The sequence below is a fragment of the Biomphalaria glabrata genome, chromosome 2 (assembly GCF_947242115.1).
Source record: "Biomphalaria glabrata chromosome 2, xgBioGlab47.1, whole genome shotgun sequence".
Lineage (NCBI taxonomy): Eukaryota > Metazoa > Mollusca > Gastropoda > Planorbidae > Biomphalaria > Biomphalaria glabrata.
This window is the reverse complement of record NC_074712.1, coordinates 1,192,433-1,215,372: the sequence shown is the minus strand read 5'-3', so window position 1 is coordinate 1,215,372 and position 22,940 is coordinate 1,192,433. Positions and strand designations below refer to the sequence as shown.

General features: G+C 34.2%; 2 protein-coding genes across 3 annotated transcripts in view; both read left to right on the top strand.

The window, feature by feature from the left end:
* The first annotated feature begins 328 nt into the window (after window positions 1-328).
* LOC106052715 (monocyte to macrophage differentiation factor 2-like) lies at window positions 329-12,725 on the top strand. 2 transcript variants are annotated; one of them, XM_056018715.1, is made up of 9 exons: window positions 329-396; window positions 3,090-3,352; window positions 3,631-3,712; window positions 4,212-4,369; window positions 4,997-5,071; window positions 5,833-5,934; window positions 7,308-7,377; window positions 7,469-7,504; window positions 8,042-8,180. In XM_056018715.1, exons 2-8 carry the CDS (start codon window positions 3,291-3,293, stop codon window positions 7,490-7,492), a joined length of 573 nt encoding a protein of 190 aa, XP_055874690.1. In that variant the 5' UTR covers window positions 329-396; window positions 3,090-3,290; the 3' UTR covers window positions 7,493-7,504; window positions 8,042-8,180. The 2 variants fall into 2 exon arrangements, with proteins under 2 accessions (XP_055874690.1, XP_055874689.1); XM_056018714.1 differs by lacking the exon at window positions 7,469-7,504 and having other exon boundaries at window positions 8,042-12,725.
* Window positions 12,726-15,881: 3,156 nt separating this feature from the next.
* LOC106071351 (chromosome transmission fidelity protein 18 homolog) overlaps window positions 15,882-22,940 on the top strand; it is a 28,185-nt gene continuing 21,126 nt past the window's right edge. Inside the window, exons 1-5 of the mRNA XM_056018698.1 lie at window positions 15,882-16,071; window positions 19,952-20,230; window positions 20,335-20,475; window positions 21,353-21,477; window positions 22,715-22,798. Coding sequence (XP_055874673.1) covers window positions 16,023-16,071; window positions 19,952-20,230; window positions 20,335-20,475; window positions 21,353-21,477; window positions 22,715-22,798 — 678 coding nt within the window. The 5' untranslated portion in view covers window positions 15,882-16,022. The remainder of the gene's footprint in view (window positions 16,072-19,951; window positions 20,231-20,334; window positions 20,476-21,352; window positions 21,478-22,714; window positions 22,799-22,940) is intronic.

Here is a 22,940-nt window from a genome sequence, read left to right as displayed (position 1 = left end):
GGATTACCCGAATTAGGCAGTTTAACTCTCTATAACTATAATTAATATATATGCATGACTAACACATGCTATGATGGTATGCTTTAAAATCTATAAATTATCAAATATATATATATATATATATCAAGAGATATATATAAATATCTTGATCTAGATTCTATTAGACTTTGGTCTCTCTTTTTCAGGGTTTCTGTCTCCGACAGTGACATTTATTTGATTATTTGACAGAACACAAATTCTAATCACAGATATGATCAAATTCGGTATATTCTGTTCTTTTTTTTTTTTTTTTCGAAAATTAGCCTAGATCTAGAATTTATTTTGTCCTAAGCAACATCCGCTTTATTTTGCCATGGCTGAATAACAACGGTCTTGCCCTGGTGCATACTTTCACCGGTATATAATTATTCTAGATCTAGATTCTAGCTAGAGTAATTTATTTATTATTATAGATTACCATTATTATTGTATCCGTACAACTCGCTTTTTTGTGCCATTAGATCTTTATTTTGATATTTAATAATTTAATATGAAACTAGAGCGCTTGTAATACTAATTAATTTATAATTATATTTTATACTAATTTATAGTCATATAATTATTATAATGATATATAATAGTAATAATAGTCTACTTCACTTACTACTTGTATAAATACTATTATACTATATTCTATAATAATTAATAATAATAATATTTATATTTATTAATTAATAATATTATTAGTATTACTATTACTACTAGATCTAGTCTAATATACTAATTTAGTAATATAGTAGATTCTTATACCTGAACACCGACTTACGGGAACTAGGTCAAATTTTTATTTTATTTTTTTATTTGGTGACGGTTTAACTTACAAAAAAACTGAAAGCAGATTCTTATTCTGCAACTAAAGGACTATAAAAATAGCTGTATTCCTTTGTATTACCACTCATAGTCAAGATTTTATTTTAAAATAAAGTGGGTCACTTCATGCTCCTATATTGAACGCAGTTTTTGGGCTTTCTCCTCAATTGGACAGTGAGCACCGTCATTGTACACCACTATGTAATTGCTAATAAATTATATCTGTGTTACTTAATTTTTTTTTTAGATTGTATTAAAAGAAGTAGATTCACTTTTGCAATATGTATTTATAGTCTATTTCCTCATATACTCTCTCTCTGTCTCTCTCTCTCTCTAACTCTATAATATTATAGAATATAGATCTATATAGAATATATATATATATATCGTTTATAGTTTATTATTTATATACCTATGTAATCTATGTGTAGAAACAGACAAAAATAAATCTATATAGATTATATATCGATAAATTAATTATTATAATTTAATAAATAAGATATTTTCAACTAGGCTACATTGGCTACATGTATGTATTTCCTCTGTCTTTCTTTTAATTGCCATCCAAGGACCCTCTTCTTGTTTTCATAAGTTGGATGTTGGTTTTGTGACACATTAACACCCCCCCTCCCTCCCATAGATGCTTATAATTCTTTTCATGACTCTCTCCCCCTTCCCTCCACTGCCTGTTGTGACACTACAAGCTGAGTGTATACTTCTCCTCACTGCCAGCTCATCTGGAGTGATCACCTGCAGTGGGCATGGTCTCTGGCTTCAAATTAGCAGCCCGCACTTTTTCTTTCATTCATAAATTATATATTATAGACATCTCGATCTAGGTCAAGCTTATTCATTGAAAAAATCATAGATTTATTAATCCCAATAATATTTCTTATTACGATTTTGCTGTGTCCAATGAAGGAGAATGAGCTGAATTCATTATTATTCGTTGTACACCCCCTTATTAAATTTTATTTAACAGCTAACGGTATAAATGTGATTGGAATGTCTTTCTAAAGATGTTTGGAAGCTTATTTTGATATGCCCATCAGCCTACGATCAAACAGGCTCATAATATAGCCTTCATCCCTTATATGGGTATGAATTGCCGGGGGAGGTTAAAACAACAGCTTTACATACATGGTTACAGAGAATCTAAAAAATTGCCATCTGCTTTGGAAAAACGGAACAAAATTACCGGAACTTATCTAAAATTGGACATGCGCAGTCCCGAAACGTTGATTTTTGCTCCAAACATAAAAACAAATGAATTACAAACAAAAAAAGCGACCCGTTCATTGAAGGAGAATTTGATGGGGTGTCCAAAATATAAGAAGCTACTATAGTAATACTACTAATACTAATAGTAAATACTAATACTAGATTCTAGTAATACTAGTATTAAATATAAATATTAGATCTACCTAGCTAGTAATATTTAAATTTAAATATATTTGACAATTAGTATACTATAAATAGTATAAATTTTTACAGTCATTGAGTCACCTCTTCTGTCATTTTTTATCTATGACTATGATGTGTATTATTCGACTACAGATTAAAGTTTATTCTCAGAAAAAAATCATTCTAACATCATAGCTTCAATATTATATATTATACTTTGAAACTTATACTCCTGGCCCTACTTTCTCTAGTAATATGAAATATGGCATGATATTTATATGGGACCTAAAATGGAGAATCAGAATTCCTCCCATAATCCTATCTACCCCTGACCCTGCTACCTTTAGCCAGACCTAACCTTGATGTCTCCCCTTATGCTACCCTACCCTGTTAGTCTCTGTTGTGTGGGTAAAAGTTGTCCCCCCCCCCTCCCCGCAGTTCTCCCTCTTGTAGAGATAAACGACTTCTGCTATATGGAATATCGTATCTCATAAAATACAGATGTTACTTCAAACAAGAAGATGATTACGTCATTCGCGTCATGCATCTAGTCATGCATCTAGTCATGCATGTTAACCAATGACTTAAATTCTGCCAAGTCATTGGTTTTCCTGGCTGGCTCAGGCAACCCACTCCATGCTCTACTAGCACTAGGGGAGAAGGAGCATTTGTCCTAGCATATGGAATAAGGAATGTACCTTTATCTTTGTGTCTTTCTCAGTATGTCTCTAATCGCTAACAATGGCAGTTTAGTAACACTTTCAAACAATGATCAGATTTATTTGAAGATTTTGTTTACTTTTGTTTTTATCAAAACTTTGTTACATTTTGTATAGGTGCACCAAGCATGTTTTGTTCAGCAGTGAACTTATCTTGAACCATATTTGATTAATGAAGTCAGTCAGCATCATTTTACATCTTGACCTATATCTAGACAACAAAAAGAATGAATAAATTATCTCTCTGGTAGCAGCAATGTACCAGTTCCTAGTGTACTGGTAGGAAGCTGCTCGCCTGATAACAATACCACATTACTGATGAACACAATGGGTGGCTACACATTGTTACGTCGTATTTCTTCAAACTCTGATTTCTCTAGGTAAGTATTGTAAATGCTAGCAATGAACCAGCCAAGCCCTAGTGTATTTAGCCTCTTAGCCACACATCCCACATAAAATACCAATGTTTAAAAAAATACAATCTAAGGCTTATTATTATAAAATGATTGTGCTTGATTGTGCATTGGAACTAAATTGTAGATGGGGATTTAGAATTGCAGTGAATTGTTTTGCTGATAATGTTATATAAGTTGTTTAATGAATTAATCTTTTAAATTATTTTGAGATAACTTTGTTGTTTTTATAACTTGTTTTTAAGGCTGAAAAATCGTCCCGCAGAGCCAGGGCAGCAGTACCAACCCACAGACGTAGAGCACTTGGCAAATGTCATCTCCCATGGGGTATGTAAACTAGAGTTTCTTGCATTCTTTATTTGTGGCAGATTTTCTTTTGGTCTCAGATCTGCTGCTAAGGACAGACGCAGACAGGGAAAAGAAAATCTTAATTGACCACCAGCGGACAATGGTTATGCTTGCCCTGGATGTGGCAAAATATTCAGGTCACATCACAGCTGGGGCTGCGTAGCCACGGAAAATACTGCATTCCTCATTAATCTTTGGACTCGAAGACAAGCTTTATTATTATTATATTTGTTGCAATTTATGCAGTTTTTTTTTTAATTGCTTTTGTATACCGCAACTTTGATGCTTATAGTATGCTCAGTGCACTGTGGTCCAATTTCTTTTGTGGACCTGTTGGGGGTATCTGTAAGAAGGTTTCTGTGCTGTGTACTCAGAACTTGAACCCCCCTAGATATATGGCCAAGTATTTATTGCCACTTATCAACTCATCCCACCACCATTTTCAGATGTATAGATTCCACAATTCTCTATCTGACAGGTCTGGATCCTACCCAGTGTCCTGGCACTGATATTTATGGTGTGTGTTTCGGTCAATGGACTTCAGGTGACAACCACTTTGGTCTACGGCTCAGCCCTTGTTCTTCTCTTCTCCACATCCACAATATTTCATATTCTCTCGTATACTGGGCAGTTTCCGTAAGTTGAAACATAGAAATAAAATACTAAGTCTTATTTATATATTTTTTTATTATAATGTGTTTTTTAATATTTAAAATAGAAATGAGACTAAAACTGTTTTGATTATTTTGTTGTGATAATAGTTACTATTTTACATATTTTTAGTTTACTTAGTAGATAGATGACATTTAGAAAACTAAGTGCTTTAACAAATCAATGATAATAGACAACTAAACATGACTGCCTGGTCATGTATTGTGCTCTGGACTGTCGTCTTGATGGTTGTGGGTTTGAACCTTGCCCACCTCCATCCCCAACTTTCCTGCTGAAGGTTTGGGCTATGATGTAATAATCTTCAAAATTCTGAAGAAACATCCGAAGCATGTAAAGCAAACTAACAGATAGCAGCACCAGAAGATAACTATTGATCCGCTATATAGAAATTTAGAAAAGTCTAAGGTTTGAGCAGTGGATGGAACTTATCGCTATTTCTTTGTTTTTCACTATTTGTCAGAATTGTTTTAGAAACAAGAAAATGTATTTATTTTGCCTTATTTCGTTAGAGAGATATTCTTCATGGGTCTTCTTTCTCTCATATAGTGAAGTAATGTTTATGGAAGCTGACATTGTGCATGATTGTTACAGGTTGTGGAGGAGAACTTTTCATATTGGGGACAGAGCAGTGATATACATCTTCATAGCTTCTTCCTACACTCCTTGGTAATTTGGTAATCTTTTGTCACTTTTCATTTACACATTATTTCTGTTATAGACTATGAAGTGGTTCTTTCAGATATTAAATACTGTATAAGACTAATAAATGAACATTGCATACCCTATAAAGACAAATTATATGTCTAGTGCTCTTTCTTCCATAATACCCATTAGAACATGAATCAAGTTGCCTGAATTACTTAGAAAGCCAATTACTTCGCAGAGTTTGTCTCTAAATTTATAAGACAAAATTAATTTATTTCAAGAATAATTTGTTTGAAGGGAAATTCTATAAATCTCTCACTTGGGTTCAAATCTCTGTGATGACTGGGATTTTGAATTTTGGGATTTTTAGGGCACTCCTGAGGCCACCTAACTCTAATGGATGCCTGACTTGATATGGTGAAAGTAAAGGCAGTTGGTCATTGTGCTGACCCTATGACACGCTGCTCGTTAACCATTGGCCCTAAGAAACAGATGACCTTATCATCCAGCCTATAGATCGCAAGGTCTGAAAGAGGGGTAAAACTTACTAAACTCTAAAATTTCAAACTGGCAAAGGAGGAGGAATAATGAACAAGAAGAGAGCTACAATGTTAATCCTAGTCTACTCCTTATCAGTAATTAGTGGTTAAACTATTCCATTTATTTATATGATCTAATCTGGTTGTAAAAAATAGATGGGTTGATGCTGAAAAAGTTTTTTTTTTTTTATATGTTGAAGAAATATGAGACAAAATTAAAACATGACTTGTCAAACTTGCCAGGTTGCTCTTGAAAGAATTTCATTCATGGTCTGAAGAATTTCTGTGCTTAGTTTGGGGAATGGCCCTTCTGGGAGTCTCTTATGCCTATCTGTATCATGAAAAGTAAGTAAAACAACATAATCATTGTTTACTGTTATTTTATAATCACTTCATCTTAATCATTTTTTATATAATCACTTAACCTTATCATTTTTAATTGCTAACCCTAACTCCATCATATCTATTGTTTTACTTCTTCTTCGTTCTCATGTTTATGTTGGAGTGTTCAGATGACTAGACCAATATATGAGATGAACTGCGCAGTGGTTTCCAAATCAGAGAAGTCCCCATATAGTTTTCTTTCTATTGGGGTATTTTAGGGCCAGTGTCTTGTACAGGCCTCTTGGTAAAGAGTGCATTTTTGGAGGACATGGTCAGCATTCTCTGGTGACACTCCACATGGGCAGATTTCACTGGTTCCAATTTTGAGCTTCTGGTACATATGTTGGTCACATTCTGTTGTGTTCGGTCCTGAGTCAAAAGATTAGACGTTGATCTTGTCAGGATAGCTTATAATAGGCATCATCTTTCTTGTGATTTGGATGAGAGCTTGTCCATTTCTCAGTTATTTTATTTGCTATTAGTGTCTTCATTTCTTCTGGATAGAGCGCGATGGTTTTTTGTGAGTTTGTTCTCCCACTCTTGGCGAGTGTGTCAGCCTTCTCATTTCCTCTAGTTCTATATGAACTGGTATCCATTTTTTTACTGTTATTTTATTATTACTATAATTGCACAGTAGGTCACCATGACATTAATTGCATATAAGATATCATCAGGTGACTTAATATTGTTCCGTTGAACAGCTTAATTACAAAATTAGTTTGTGGCATTTTTTTCTCTTTTTTTTAGTTGCTTGATTGAAAGTTTCCCTCATCCCTTACCAGTAATACTTAATGTGAGAAATAAACTAACAAAATTAACCACATCTTAAAGTACATTAGCATCCTACATCAATCAGCAACATTTGATACGGTACATAGAAGTGTCAAGATTTCAAGCTTAATATAACAGATAAAAAATATTTCATTAGTTCTATTTATTCTGCTCTTTATTGAAATTTGATAATAAAAAAATAATAATTTACCTATATTTATAAAAGTTAAGGTAAAGTATGCTATTCAGTATATATTATTGCGATCTATGGGGCAGATGATGTAAAGATCATGTTTCTGTAGCTCACAGGGTGTCGAGGCCATAACAACGATCATCTGCCATTACTTTTACCCAATCAATGTCAGGTATGCATAAGAGTTGGTTGGACTCAGTGGCACCCTGAAAAGCATGAAATTCAAAATCCAAATCTTCACTGGGATTGGAATCAGGACTCCTCTTTGGGAATCCAAGCACTTTACCACTCACTCCCCACATATTTATATAAATAAATACCTTAATGTTCAAATGTATTGTATACTAATTTTAATGACTTATTTCTTCAGATACAAGTTTTTGGAGATCATCTTTTATCTCATTATTGGTGTTTGTCCAGCCATTTGTATCATGGACATGGTAAGTTTTATGCTGGAACTCCTAAGAGACTTGATACTTATCTGTTTGACTTGTGTTTCTTATATCTGTTGACACTGATTGAACTTTACAGTTTCAGCATTGTCAAGTCCAATAACAGGAAGGTTTTGTAAGTGTCATCATTGAACTTTCTAGTCTATAGGGTGCATGTGTGTAGTCACTGTCTGTTTTTTTTTCTTCCAGATCTCAATTATTTTTCAATTTCATCTTTATTGCCAAAAAACATTTTTTCCTAAGCTTTTGCACAGGTTTTGTTTTGGTATCACAGATAGACATAGACATATATAACTATTTCTACTTGGGTTTTAGTTAACATTTACTTCTTTGGTTTCCAGAATTATTTGGGCACACCTTGCCTTCATCACTAACCCATATTTTTTTACTTGTTCATCTGCCACTTAATATTATTATTATAATTTTTAAATGTATACATTATTTTATCTATGATTGAGTTTGCTCACAAGAACTAAGTTTTCCTAGGTTTATTTTGGGAACTATTACATCTTTTTATAAAAAAATCTAAAATAATTTATATTTACCCTAATTAAAAGTCTTTATTGTCTTGTTTCAAGAAGAATTGTAATGCATCCTAATTAAAGTCTTTGTATTGAATGTTTGTCTAATTTGGATTTTTTTTTGTCTACAGAAAGACTTGTCAGGACTGGTTGAGCTCAGTATTGGAGGAGCCATGTACATATTTGGAGTCGTGTTTTTCAAAATGGATGGTGTCATTCCTTTCGCTCACGCCATCTGGCACTGCTTTGTGTTTGTGGGATCATTCTGTCACTTCGTGGCCATCTGCAGTCATCTACTAGGTGTCAATCTTCCGGGATTCTGAAAATAAGCATTAGTATTAGGATGCCCACAACTAAAAACATTCACAAGACAGACCTTATTACTCATTAATCCCTCCACTTATATAAGCATTAGTATTAGGATACCCACAACTAAAACATTCACAAGTATTTTTGAAAGTCTGACCTTTTTACTCATTAATCCCTCCACTTATATTAACATTGTTCAAGAAGTCTGCTAAATAAGTCCGGTAATATATTAAAAAAAAACATAACAATTAGCTACTTTTTTTTTTCACATAACTTTTTACTGTTATTCGTGACTGTTTATCTAATTTATTGTTTCCATGAACTTATACTAAAATAAAGGATACAGATTTTCCTCAAACATTAACCTCTTATGAATAGAAGTAAATAATTAAATTTTTGGGTTTGAAGAGTTGAACTTAAAAGTTATTTTTGTTACTAAATTTTATTGACTCTGAATATATGGCTGATCATGACATAATCCTTTTACTGGTATGAAATGAAATAGATTTTTCTCTTTTTGTCCTTCTTTTTTTTTTACTAACCACTATATACGTCTGATACTTTTTTTTTAAAATAAACTTCTTTATATGTGATCTTAACACTTTTTACTTAGCACAAGATATTTTCTTTCTTTGTTTAGTTGTATGTTTTACATATCAAATATTGTTTCCATACCTCGTTTCCTGATCCAAACTTTCAATTACTTGAATTTTTTTTTTCTTTAACTTTCATTGATCTTATTTTTTTTCTTTTGGGAGAGAGAACTCATTTTTTGTAATCTTTACATCATGTATATGTGCACTCTTCTGCTTCAGAATTTAGTTCTAGGAAATGTAAACTATCCACAAGTATTTGAATTCCTCATTAATTATATTTGTCCTTTGTGCAATATGTTCACTGATTTGAATGAGATCAGTCAAATATTTCTATATACATCAAAATGTCGTGAAATAGCATTGCAATGTATTGACATTAGAACAGGCATAATTCCTGAGTATTATTTTAATTGTGGTTTTTATATTACAGTTACCCCCTTTGTTTAAACAGAGCTGCCAACTTTGACAAACTTTTATTGATTGGTGGCTTGTGCAAACAATGGGGGTAAAAGTATACAATTGCTTTTTGAAATGTATGCTAGTTGACACTTTTTGTGTTTCAAACTGAATACAAATAGTTGAGTGTGCTAGTGGAGCACAACCCTATATGTATTTTTTTTTTTTAATAATGTGTTTTTTAAAAAAATGTGTATATCTAATTAGTCAGTGGATATCCCCCTTCACCTGCTCCTTAGTCTGATGGGGCATCACATGATCTGTCCACCGTTTTTCTCCATTTCTCGATTTGAGTCGCTTCCATAGAGAGGCCCATCCATTCCTTTATGTAAAGCAGATAATAGTAATTACATCAGAATACAAATATTTGTTGCAAAGGTTTTTCACAAAAATATTTAGATGGCTGCTGGTTCTGTACAACTTCATAACTTCTGTCTGTTTTCAGCATGTTTGCTATGCAGAAGTTGGTCCTCTCTTTGATGTCATTCTCTCATCCTTTATTTTCTATTACTTAAATTGTACACAATTGATGAATTGGTAGACTTGTATAGTATTAAATTAAGAAACAGTTTCTGGGTAATCTTTTACTTATTTGGCCAGTTCTATACACACCACTAGACTTGTATTAGTATAAAATTAAGAACAGTTTCTGGGTAACTTGGAAGCGTGGTCGAGAGGCTAAGTGTACTTAGCTTGGCTTGGCTAACTATGAAGGGGGCTCGAGGTTCGACACCCGACTTGGGCAGATTTGTGTTTACTGAGTGCCTGAAAGCAGCACAGAAAAACCTTCTCCTACATACCCTCTCCCCCCACTGGTCCAAAATTGAGATTTGACCAAAGCGCTCTGAGCATGCTATAAGCATGAAAGTAGCGCTATATAAAAGCCATAATATATATATATATATATATATATATAATCTTTTACTTATTTGGCCAGTTCTATACACACCACAGTAGTTGAAGTGATATGTCTAGATAAGACAAAAAAATATAGATATCATTATTTTAATCTCTTGAAGTTGGCAGCTCTGATTGATAATTATATTGCCTACTTTTGAATGGTAGGCATAAATTATAGATGTTTACTGTGGTAGAATTAATCACTATGTGATACCATACAATTTTATACAGTTCATTTATAAAGTGTGATTTTCATACAGACCAGTTGAACTCTTTACTATATTTATGATATTATGACTCATGGTATTCAAAATATTGTATGATTCTAGACAAAGGTCAGTGACATCATCAAAGTATTTACACTTAAGTTTTATTTTGTAATATTGTACACATTTGAAAACAGCTCAATCAGTAAATGTTAAAAGATCCACATTGATCAGCCTGATATATATATTTAAACCAAAAAACCTAACAGTCCTATCTATTAGCTTTAATCATTGCATTTTGAAGTATTTAATCTCTGTAGATTGGCTAATTGTTATGCATGTGTATTTTTTTTTTTTTATCGTTTTGTAAGCCTCTATTTGACACCAATGATTCTATTTTTTTATATTTTGAAATTGCTTTTCACTAAGAATTCTATACATACATTTTTATGCTAGTCTGTAAATTGAACTATGTATTTTTTTTTTTTTTTTTAAAGTCTTTAAATAATCAGTTTAAAAATTCTACATATTGACTCCTACTATTCACAAATGTCTGGTCCATTTTTTCGTTCCAAAACTTAGAAGTATTTTAGTAAAATGGTGTCCATCACTATTTTAAAATTGGAATGCCACAGGTCGAAAGAATATATTCTTCTCTTTCTGTTATATGTTTGTAGACTTATAATGAATAAAAAGATTTGTTTCTTTGGTTGAAATATTTGACTGCTTAGTATGGACCAAACATTTCCACATCGGGCCCTGATTCAATTTGAATGGATTATTTATCGTGACTTATCAGGTGACCTTTTATTTCGCCCTGCTTACAGTAGATTACATGATGTAAATTAAATGACTTAATTTTATTTGCAATACTTTATTTCATTTTATTGCTACCAGTATTTTATATTGATTTTTTTTTTCACAACCGCCCATTTTCAATAACAAGTATGTAATGGCCAGACAAATGATAATCCCCTGTTATATTGACCATCTGTAGCCAGATTATCATGCTTTTATTTTTTATTTCAAACATAGTCCTAAATTAATTTCTGTTCAACCAGTCATTTATTTACTCCATAATATTCAATCAATTCAGCATTTTTAATCTACAAGATCTAAATATGAAAAGATCATATATTTATTTTTTTTATGAATTTTCAACTCAAAATAAGTTAAGATGTTTTTAAAAATATAAAGTGTTGATAGCTTTGCAGTGTAGTTTATAAATTAAAAATCTTTATTTATATCTATATATGTGTGTGTTTGTGCTTACTTGCATGGAGTTGTGTAGGATGATTTTTTTTGTGTTCAAAGTATGTAAAGTTAAATACATGCTGTGTACCATAGAAGTAAAGACTTTTAACTACTGGCTTATGTTTTCACTTGGAGAATACATAAATGTTACACAGTAGAAATGCACTATAGAAAGTTATTCCTATTTGTGTTTAAACTTGTATGCACAGTTACATTTTGTTCATATCACATCCATTTGTTTTCTTCCAATTCTTCTGTTCAGTTTTATAGCAAGTAACATCTGTGATACACCTCTCTCCAGTCCTGCCTACTTAGGCACTTATGTTTTGTGTCCTTGACATGCTACATTATGTTTACCAGTTGAAACAGAACATTACCTATTACAAATTGAATAAAATGTTAAGAATTTTTATCCTATATGTTTACCAGCTGAAACAGAACATTACCAATTACAAATTGAATAAAATGTTAAGAATCATAGGATAATATTTTACTTAATTCATATGAAGGTTTCAAATGCCAGGCTTATGGAATGGTGACAACATTTACTAAATTGTTTCTAGTAAGGTATTGAGTCCTACCTGGATTTTTTTATTAGGTTTTTAGTTTTGTGTATATTCTTTCATTATAAGAAATGACATTTCCTAAATTGTCCTAATGTGCCAAAAATCTATTCATTATAAGAAAAATTATGTATTATTCAACTGAATTGATTCTTTTGAAATTGTTTAGAGAAATAATTATTTATGAAATGATTTATGAAACTGATTACTATCATATCATATAAATCTGAAACAAATATTCTATACTTGTACTCTAATGGTGGCGTATATTGAAATTAATGTGTTTGCAGATATTCTTGTATAATTTAATATAAGAGGTCAGTATTTTTAGTTGTTTGAGTACTAAGATTTTTTATATACAGTGCCATTTGTAACTTAAATTTGAAACTGATCTGTTCAAGAGATTTTAATTTCAAGATTTTGAATCATTATGAATATTTAAAACAAATTTCAAAATTGGAGTTAATTAATTTTAATTGTCATTAAAAAAAAAAAAAAAACAGCCACAAGTTGAATTTGACAACAACTACAGAGATACTATCTATGTGTCAATGTTTTAATCTTCAAGTTTGTTTCAATATTTTTACTAAAACAGTTTTTAGAATTTTGATTGCTGTGTGCCAAAATGGGAACCATTAAATAAATAAAGCACTTGGTGGTTGTCTTTTATTTGATTTTCTTTGTCTACAATGTGATGTCTTGATACCTGTCATTTAGTTTCATTTTCTTTTAGGTACTGACACAGGGTCAAACCTTTAGGGACCTATACATTCGGTAAAACATATAAAGTCAAACCCTTAGGGACCTATACATTGAGTGCAAATCGGTGCAACACATAGATTCAAATAGTGTACAACACATAGTCAAACCCTTATAAGTGACCTGCGTATGGGGAACAACATACAGTCAAACCAGGAGACCTACACATTGGATACAACATAGTTTACCCTTTATAGACCACAAAGCTTCTTTACTTATATCATTATTTTGGGGTTAAAACTGTAGTTACGTATGCTTCACATTTGATTGAAAACGATTATTATGGAAAACTATATATATGATAGTGTCTATGAGTCGCTTCGATGTGCCCAACTTACCAGGCTACAGCACCGCTAAGATCATCCGATGGTTCTACCCTATTAACTAACAAGGCAGACATACTAAATCGCTGGACACAACACTACAGTATGCTGTTTGGTGATAAAAGGCACGTATCGGAGGAATCGCTGGCAAATGTCCCCCAGAAAACTATGAGAGAGGAGCTCGACGACCTACCGACATCTGAGGGAATTGAGACAGGAATATCTAAACTAAAAAAAACACAAGGCACCTGGCTCTGATTGACGCTGAAATATTTAAAATGGGTGGTGTCGCCCTAACCGAGAGGCTAACAGACTTGTTCGCTCTATGCTGGGAGAAGTGCGTAGTCCCATCTAAACTTCGAGACTCCGTAATCATTTCTCCATTTGGGCAGTTGTTTGAGACAAACATCTATAAAAAAAAAAGCTAACAAGATCCTCGAAAAAAAGAATCATCCTTTGAGTCAGGATTTTGTGATTTTACCATCACAAAAGAGATACAAGACACCGATAACAAAGACAAACAGACACAAACACTCTTTTGTTCCCCTGGCAATCAAATCATTAAATAAGAACAATCTGGTATAAACTTAGTCACATGTAAATTATGAGTGCGTCTGGTGTGAATGTACACTTTGGTTTCTTAAAGTTATAATGTTTTTTGTTTGGTGTAATGCACAAATTGTAAGACAAATTTCCATACGGACAATAAAGATTATTATTATTATCATATCCCTATACAAAAAGGCCAAAGGGTGACAAGTCTAACTGCTCCAACTATCGAGGCATTACACTTCTGTCAGTAGCAGGAAAGATCCTTTCTTGAGTTTTGCTCGACCGACTAACCCACTCTTTAGTGGACGAGGTCTTATCTAAAAGCCAATGTGGTTTCAGAGCCGGTAGAGGTAGGCCTATATCTGACATGATATTTGTTCTGCGACGATTACAAGAAAAATGCAAAGAGCAGAACTTAAACCTATACGCTGCCTTTGTGGACCTCACCAAGGCTTTCGACACGGTCAGTCGCGATGGTTTGTGGAGGATTTTGGCCAGGCTGGGATGCCCATCTACGTTCCCATCCATTCTCAAGCAGTTTCACGTGGGACAAAGAGGCCAGATCAGACACAATGGTGCCCTTTCTGATCACTTCCCAATAGAAAATGGCGTGAAGCTGGGCTGTGTACTTGCTCCTACTCTATTCGCTATCTTCTCTGGCGTAATGCTGGGTCAAATGAGGCAGCGATTGCACGATGGCATCTAGGCCTATATCCGGTTTCGTTCTGACGGCAATGTGTTCAATCTTCGATGTCTACTATCCCATACAAAAACAAAGGAGATGGTCATAACGGAGCTTCTCTATGCCGATGATTAATTGCGCCCTGCTAGCTCACAATGAACATGACCTAAAGAACGCGGTAAACGAATTTGCCTACGCTGCCGCCTCTTTCGGTCTATCTATAAACCTCGGGAAAACAGAAGTCATGTTCCAGAAGTCGCCCAACAAAACATACTCAGCCCCAAGGATCAACGTAAACGGACAGCCTCTTAATGCGGTAGATCACTTCACATATCTAGGTAGTATAGTGTCAAATGACGCCTCACTTTCAAGGTAAGTTGATAACCACCTGGCCAGGGCCAGTAGCGCTTTTGGACGCCTTCAGGCTAGAGTTTGGCGGAACAGAAAATCTAAATCGACCGCCTGAGGACAATGGTTATGCTTGCCCTGGTTGTGGCAAAAAATGTAGGTCACAGCTGGGACTGCGCAGCCATTGGCAATACTGCATTTCTCACTAATCTTCGGAGTCGAAGACTAGCCTTATTATATGATAGACAAAATGGTACCTTTTACCGGCTGCGAATTGGTGTACCTTAATGAAAAAAAAAATGAAAGCGGGACATTGACTGTCCCGCCCGGACATTTTATGAAAAGTGTGACAGACGGTTCTCAGCGGGACCGTCACGCTTAAGTCGGGACGTCTGGTCACCTTACGATGCAGCTTGGGGTCAGCGGCGTCGCAAGCTATGTCAGGGTGTAGATCTAGTACTGAGTACTGCAAACTGCCTAAGGCTAGCCGGTTCCTGAATTTTCCTCTGGGTTGACTGCCTGCACAATATATAGCTGCAACTAATGCAAGGTAGCAGAGATTTGAATTCGGAGTTTTCCTTCTCCTGGGTGGGTAGCCAGACATGGCTAACAAGCCCCTCCTGCCCGGGTTCGAAATCCGAACCACACGTGAAGGACAGGAGTTGAACAGGTTTTCAAATGCTATTTCAAAGTATTTGAGAGTATGGCAAGTAGTGGAGTGCTTAAATCCATTAGGATTAGGGACTTCTGGCAATGACAAGGAAGTTGTGAAGGAACCAATGCCTATATTGCCCTATATGGATCTACATAGGCATATAAGGCTATATATAAATATAAAGTCTAATATTTTGAATATATAGACTAGATCTAGGCATAGACTCAGTCTTAAGTCTAAGACTGCATAGGGCAAGAGATCTAGATCTAGACTCTATAGTCTATATAGAATCTATATCTACAAATCGAGTTCCCTGGTCTACATTTGTTTAGTCTGTGATGTAAAAAATGAATTCTCCCTCTTATAGCGAAACGAAACAAACAAGATGGCGGGAAGAATTGTAAACAACTTCTGATGTCATGAATAAATCTAGAGATCTAATCTAGATTAGTATTTTTGCTGCTTTCTTTTAAATATAGACTTAGATCTAGATCTATACGTCTATATAAATGGATGACTCGTTTGAGCTCGAATATGCTGATGAGCTCGAAGCAATAGGTAGATAGATTTGGTAGATGATCGACTCATGATCATGATGTAATCATTGTAATGTAATTGTAGATCTAGATCTAGACACTAGATTGAAGTTGACTTAAATGGTCTTAAACTTAAGAAGTTAAGTAGTTAAACCGTTTTAAAAGTAGATAGAGTCTAAATACTAATAGTAGATTCATTCAATTCATATGCCAGTCATATGATAAAGTCAGACATGGCGATAGACTATCACTATCATCACTCAGCATCAGTACTTTAAATACTATTTAGACTATTACTAATCAAATCAGTTTACTGTAACTCTAGACTCTAGATCTAAATAAATGCTAGGTGTAGATCTAGACCTAGGAGTCAGGAGTAGTACAGTAGCTGAGTAGGAGGAAAGGAGGACACATTGGTAGAAAATGAAATGCTCAGACTGAGTCAAAATCAATTTCAACTTCACTGTGCAGTTGTGCTTCAGTTCAGTCAGTCCTTGCCTAGCTAAAAAGCTTTATAACTAGTTATAACTAGTAACTAACTAGATCTAGATCATATTTACTATTACTTGCATTACCTAATTACTAGATCCAAATAATCCAATGCTTAGCTTAGTGGCCAGACCTCTAGTGACTCTATACTCATCTATAGTGCTATTTCTGTATTAGACTAATTGTCACTAATTAGAGCATGGAATCATTGGAATGGGTTGCCCAAGTCGGCCAAAAAAAACATGTCTTTGACTTAGCCCAATAGTGAATGGTATAGAATTTAAGTCATTGAACAATGGACCTCATTCACCAATCGTAAACAAACAACATTTAGCCACGTGATAATATTGATAAAACAACGAGGAAAACTGTCACATGACAGCCTGCTGTGTGTATTACATAATTTGTAAAGAAGAGATAGAGTATCAAAAAGTGTCACAATAGGCTACAAATTAAAGTGAAAGTTTTTTTTATTTTCATTTCAAGTGTATTCACTTTTTCAGCCATTGTAATTTAAGAATTTATCAATAGAAAATGAATTGGAATGTAATACATTTCCTCAGCAGTGCTGATTAAGGGATACCCACTTTTGCATTTCAGGTTTTTTTAAATAAGATATTTTTTATAAGAGAATAGATTTTAATGCTATACTTGCATTATATATGGCTCCTTTTGTCTCGAAAGGCAATGGATGCGCCCAAATGAGTCACTGGTTTTGGCTTAATCTTGAGACGGGGAAGAATCTGGTGTGGCTAATCAAGCCAATTCTAGAACGGCAGACTTTGCCACAATTCGTACATGTGTATGCCTCTGATTTAGGGCTAACGGACATGGCAACTTTCTTTTTTTCCCACTTTATTAAGGCCGCTTCAATTCTTTTGTTCTCAGCAAGGGTTGTCCCAGCACGCACAGTCTGTTTCCATGCACTCCGGTCTTTGGCTGTTTTCCCACATACTTTTGCTGATGCCTGTGGCTCTCATGTCTCGCTTGCAGACATCTCTATATGTTAGTCTTGGGCGGCCCTTGGGTCTGACTCCTTCCACAAGCTCAGCATATAAGATATCTTTCGGGATTCTACCATCTGGCATGCGAGTGACATGTCCGAGCCAGCCTAATCTTCTTTGTGTCAGGAGAGCATACATGCTGTTCATATTGGCCAATCTCAAAACTTCCTGATAGGAGATATGGTCCCTCCAAGAGATGCCCATTATGCATCTCAGGCAGCGCAAGTGGAAACTATTCAATCTGTGCTCTTGGTACATGTATGTTTGTGACCTAGAAATAGGAAAGGTCATAAGACCAGTGACCTGTACTGTACTGGCAAGTTAGTCCAGTGGTACTTTGTGGTCCCAATTATATTATCTAGGCTAATAACTATAGCATCTAGATGTATAATACTACCGAGACAAACAAATAATAATTCTGAGATTTCAGTTGCAACAAAAAAAAAAGGAGTTTATTTACAAACAAAAGGAAAAGATCATGAAAAATATAAATGGCAATAAAGGCTCACCAAAAGAAAATGACATAATGAAACTAAGCAAAGTAGCAAAACAGTTTCCGGTCAATATAATGAAAGGACCACCATCGTAGAGGCACAATAATGTCTTATGCCGCAAAACCAAAAAGATGGTTTACAATAATACCATACATGCATTAACAATGAAATGACGTCATTCATGAGACATTTTATGTCAAAAACCAAAGCGAGGGTTTACATTAGTTTACAATAATATCATACATAGATTAACAATGAAATGACGTCATTCATGAGACACACTACTGTCTCGTATCTTAACAAAATATGTCTTTAAAAAAAAAAACATACAGAAGAGGATAAGAGACTAAGTAGACCTATACCATTTACATTTAAATCAATTTAGTACTAACAAATTGATAAAATCTACTTAGCTCATTATCGAAATACTCTTCCCACAACAGTGGCACACTCCTCTTGAGTAACACAACAATAGTACAACACAAGTATGAGTTAAACAGTATATAGATTTAATTCAAAATACACTGGTCAGTTGAAAGGCTCAAGAGAGAGTGGCAATCGTAAACAATTGACAGGGACTCAAGTAATAAAGGGGGCTAACTCTAATAAAAAAAAAATAAAGGTAGCCACCCTTATTGTCCCTCTTGTCACAATGTTGACCAGCTTTCACTGCCATAAAGGAGAGTGCTCACAACACAAGCGTTGTAGACTAGGATTTTGGTCGCTGTGGTCAATTTACCATTTTCCCAGACGCGCTTGGAGGACTTGCATTAAAGCTAAATATATAGGCTATTACTTGCTGCAATATATATATATATATATATATATATATATAAAATCTAAGGCAAAAGAAAGAATAATATAAATTTTACCATCTTTGGTCTCCCAGCCTTTGCCTCCTTTGTGCATTCCATTCAAAAGCCTTTTTCACACTATTTTATGTTGTTCTTCACTTTGTATATCCATAGTCTTTAAAGTCTCTTGAATCTTATATAGCCTGATTTTACTTGGAGTAATTTGCTACATGTCATAATTACTACACAAGCATTGAAAGTTCTTTGCTTTGTATATTGGAGTAACATTCTTGAATTTGGCTGTACTTTTCACTTACAGATACCTTGTGCAGAATCATTTGTAAATTCACATTTCTGCATATGGCAGAAGTGCACAAGAAAGTGTAAGAGATACACTTTTCTTTGTCTTTTCTGTAGCAGACTTTCAGATCATACCAATTTGAAATTGCCAGGTAGAGTTTTGCCATAGGCTCTTGAAACCCTAGGCCAGCAGAAGCAGACAAGAGCTCCCTCTCACCAGTGTGTTCTGCCTGGAATGGTCTTACTCGTGCCTATTTTGACGCTGTTTATGAAATGGCCCATTGAGGAACAGCGCCTGGACGTTTTCAAGGTTGTGGGAGCTCTTTTACAACCCTGAACAGTGCAATCGGTAAAGTCTAGCACCCTTTAGCCACTCCCACTGGAGTCTTTTTTTTTCGCTACACATTTGACCTAATTGTTTCCTTTCATGACCGTTTCCACCCGGTCACCGCTATGACACTGCACCCACCCTTATGAAGTCGTAAACCATATCCTTTTTGAATGCCCCATCCTGTCTAATCCACCTTAGGAGACCCTACTACCACTACAGCCCAACATAACCAACACTCTGTATGGCAGTGCTGAACAACTGAAGAAAACAGCATACTATTTTTCTTTGGTGCAGTCTGCAAAAGAGCTCACAGCTCAGCAGCAAAAAGCTGGCTAGATAAAGAAGAAGTAGTTCTGTTTTACGCCTGTTAAGTTCTCAAAATTCTACATTATGTTTGTTAACAGCATTACATAAGTCACATTATTAATTTTATTATAAAAATTAGTATAAATATTTTATATATATAAATATATGTATATGTATATTTCAGGTCATGATGAAGACATTGATGTTCCACCCCATAATCCTCCCAAATCAAAGCGAGCTTTGCAATTTGAGACTCCAAAATCTAAACTGAATAACAGAGCTTCCGGAGAGAAGACTGATGATAGTTTTTTTATACAAGAGAGTGCCTTTATAGCTTCGTCACCAGAATCCCCTGTTTTTCCTGACTATCTTAATGAGACAATTCCAAAACGTAAACGACTGCAAGATTTCGATGATTTATCAGACAATGCACACCAACAATCACACAGCCCTACAAACTTTTGTAAGTCAAAAAAATGTTTTTGTATGAAAAAGTTAATTTTTAGGTGTTTAAAAACATTTTATTGTTAAAGTAGTTCCTTTTTTACTATTATTTATTTGAATCAGTGTCTAATAAACGAGCACGAACGGATGAACCAGTTGAAATAGTGTGTGAAGAAAATTCTGATGCTGTTAAGATTGTTCACCAGCTGAGACTTGCCAGATCTTCCTCTCATGCCCCTGTCTCACTGCCTCGTGCTAATGATGGTATGAAATGTGAATATTAACAATTTAACCCAATAGCTCCTATTTCCGGTTCAAAAAACCCCCTTCAAAGTCCTAAGCAAGGAGGGATAACTCAGTATTTAAAAAATCATAAAAAATATGTATTTTGCAAAAAAATAATCAAATTGAAGATCTAATACATATAAACAAACAAATAACTTTAAAAAATAGAACTATATGTCTAGTTTTTAAAAATATATACGTTTAATACCACTAGAATATAAAAAAAAACTTCAAAAATACTCATTTTCCCACATGGGGGCTTATACACTGGGGCTATGGGCCTGTTCGTTTGAAATATTATTTAAAAAATAAAAACCTTCCTGATTTTATTAAAAATAGAATCGGTAATCTCCAAAATTATTTGTAATCAGGCTTGCAACAAGACTAGAAGAAATCTTCTTTTTAAAAAGTTTTAATCAAGTATATTGAATAGGGGGTTTGAGAAACGTTCTACAACGGTTTAGGACAAAAACGGGAAAATGTTTCCAACTGCAGAAGGAGCTAATGGGTTAATAGCACCATTTTTAAATTAGCTTTAGGGTTTCAGTCATTCAGTCTACCTCATCACATTTTGTTTAGTAAGACCAATTGATCCAAGCTAAATATAGTTTATCTAATACTGAAAAAAAATAATATTTTGTAGTCACGTAAATGTAATGAGACATTAAGAAATGAAAATAGTCAATATTGTTAGTCATTTGACTTGGAAATTTGAACTTGTTTATCGCAGCTGATGACTTAGAGCGCCCTCGTGTGCACAAACATATTGTAAATATGTCTTAATAAGACATTAAGAAATGAAAATAGTCAATATTGTTAGTCATTTGACTTGGAAATTTCAACTTGTTTATCGCAGCTGATGACTTAGAGCGCCCTCGTGTGCACAAACATATTCCCAAATGTGATTTTATCAGTGCTGTTGGTTATGAGGGTCAGAGAGTATACATGAAACTGTGGGATGAGGAAGTTTTAGAAGCTGAGGTAGGAAATGTTTTTCTTTCAGTTCGATTTCTCTTATAAATTTTGGTTCAGTGAAAACTTTGTAGGGTAGTGTCGACAATTTGCATGTTCAGAGACTTTGTCCTTGTGGTAAGTTCCCCTTTCAGCCCATGCTGTTTAAAGGGCAGATGATGTAAAGGTCATCTATTTCTGTGGCCCATGGTTAACGAAGGTGTAATATGGCCAGCATAATGAACAACTGCCTTTACTTTCCCCAACTAATGTCAGGTACCCATTAGAGCTGGGTGAATGAATGCCCTAAAGATTCTGAAATTAAATATCCCAGTCTTCACCAGTATTTGAACCTAGGACCCTCCGGTTTGAAGCCAAGCGCTTTATCACTCAACCATTCCTCTTGTGGTGAAGGAAAGCATTAATTCTGATCTCTGATCCAAATTGAACGTTTGAGATCACTGGTCATCTTCATGAGAGACATTTAACAAAATCTTCTACAGAAACTTCGAACTTTTTTTTGTACCTTAAATTACTGATTCTAATTCTTTTCCTTCAACCGTTCAGTTCAGTGGTAACTGGACATCACAAATTGATCAGAGTAGTACATTAAGAGGAAATTTTTAGAGTTAACATTTGGTAAGATTTTTTAATGTAGTAGGAATATCAGCAGTGGTGAATTTGAACAAATTGATGGTGAAAACTCCCCTTTCCTCTCAGTTGATCAAATATATGGTTAAATCCTGAAAATGAATGTGAACTATGTCTAACCATCTCCATCCCCACATAATAGTGAGTGAGCTATTGTAATCGAAAATAGTGAATGACCAGACAGAATGAAAAAGTGATTCATTTGAAGAATGGGCAAGTAACTCTGCCAGATTTGAGGATCATCTAAATTTTGTATTAGATATTTGAAAAAGTTAAAAATTGATTTCGCTTTCTGTTCTGCTCTAAGGCCCATGAATTTTTTTTTTCTATCAGACCTATATGAGAATTTTGTAGGGTCTCTTTAGATCATCTGTTAATGAACTCTGACATAATTACAGCCAATTCATGTACAAATGAAGTTCACATTAACTGAATGAAACCTACCTCCTAGAGACTGGCATAGAAAGAATTATAAGCTTAAACATATTTTGGGTGTTTTATCTGTAGAATGTATGCTGTACTGGTACTAAATATAAACAAATTGTAACATTAAAATAGACCATATATTAAATATCTTAATTCAAAAATAAAATACATATTTTCTTTTGGAATGTAGTACAGTTGTATTTCTACTGATGCGAGATCAGCCATGTTGTTGACCACTCCTGTCACTGTTTTAAAAGAGCAATTGGAAGATGAGGTATGGCTTTTTGTTTTATCTTTTTTTTTTTTTTTTTTGTATCAGTGATGGGAAATTTCTGATATTTTGGGGATTTTGAAAATGTCTTCTTGTTTTTCTAACAAAGAATCTTATTTTTCCCACTGATTTTTTTTTTTTTTTG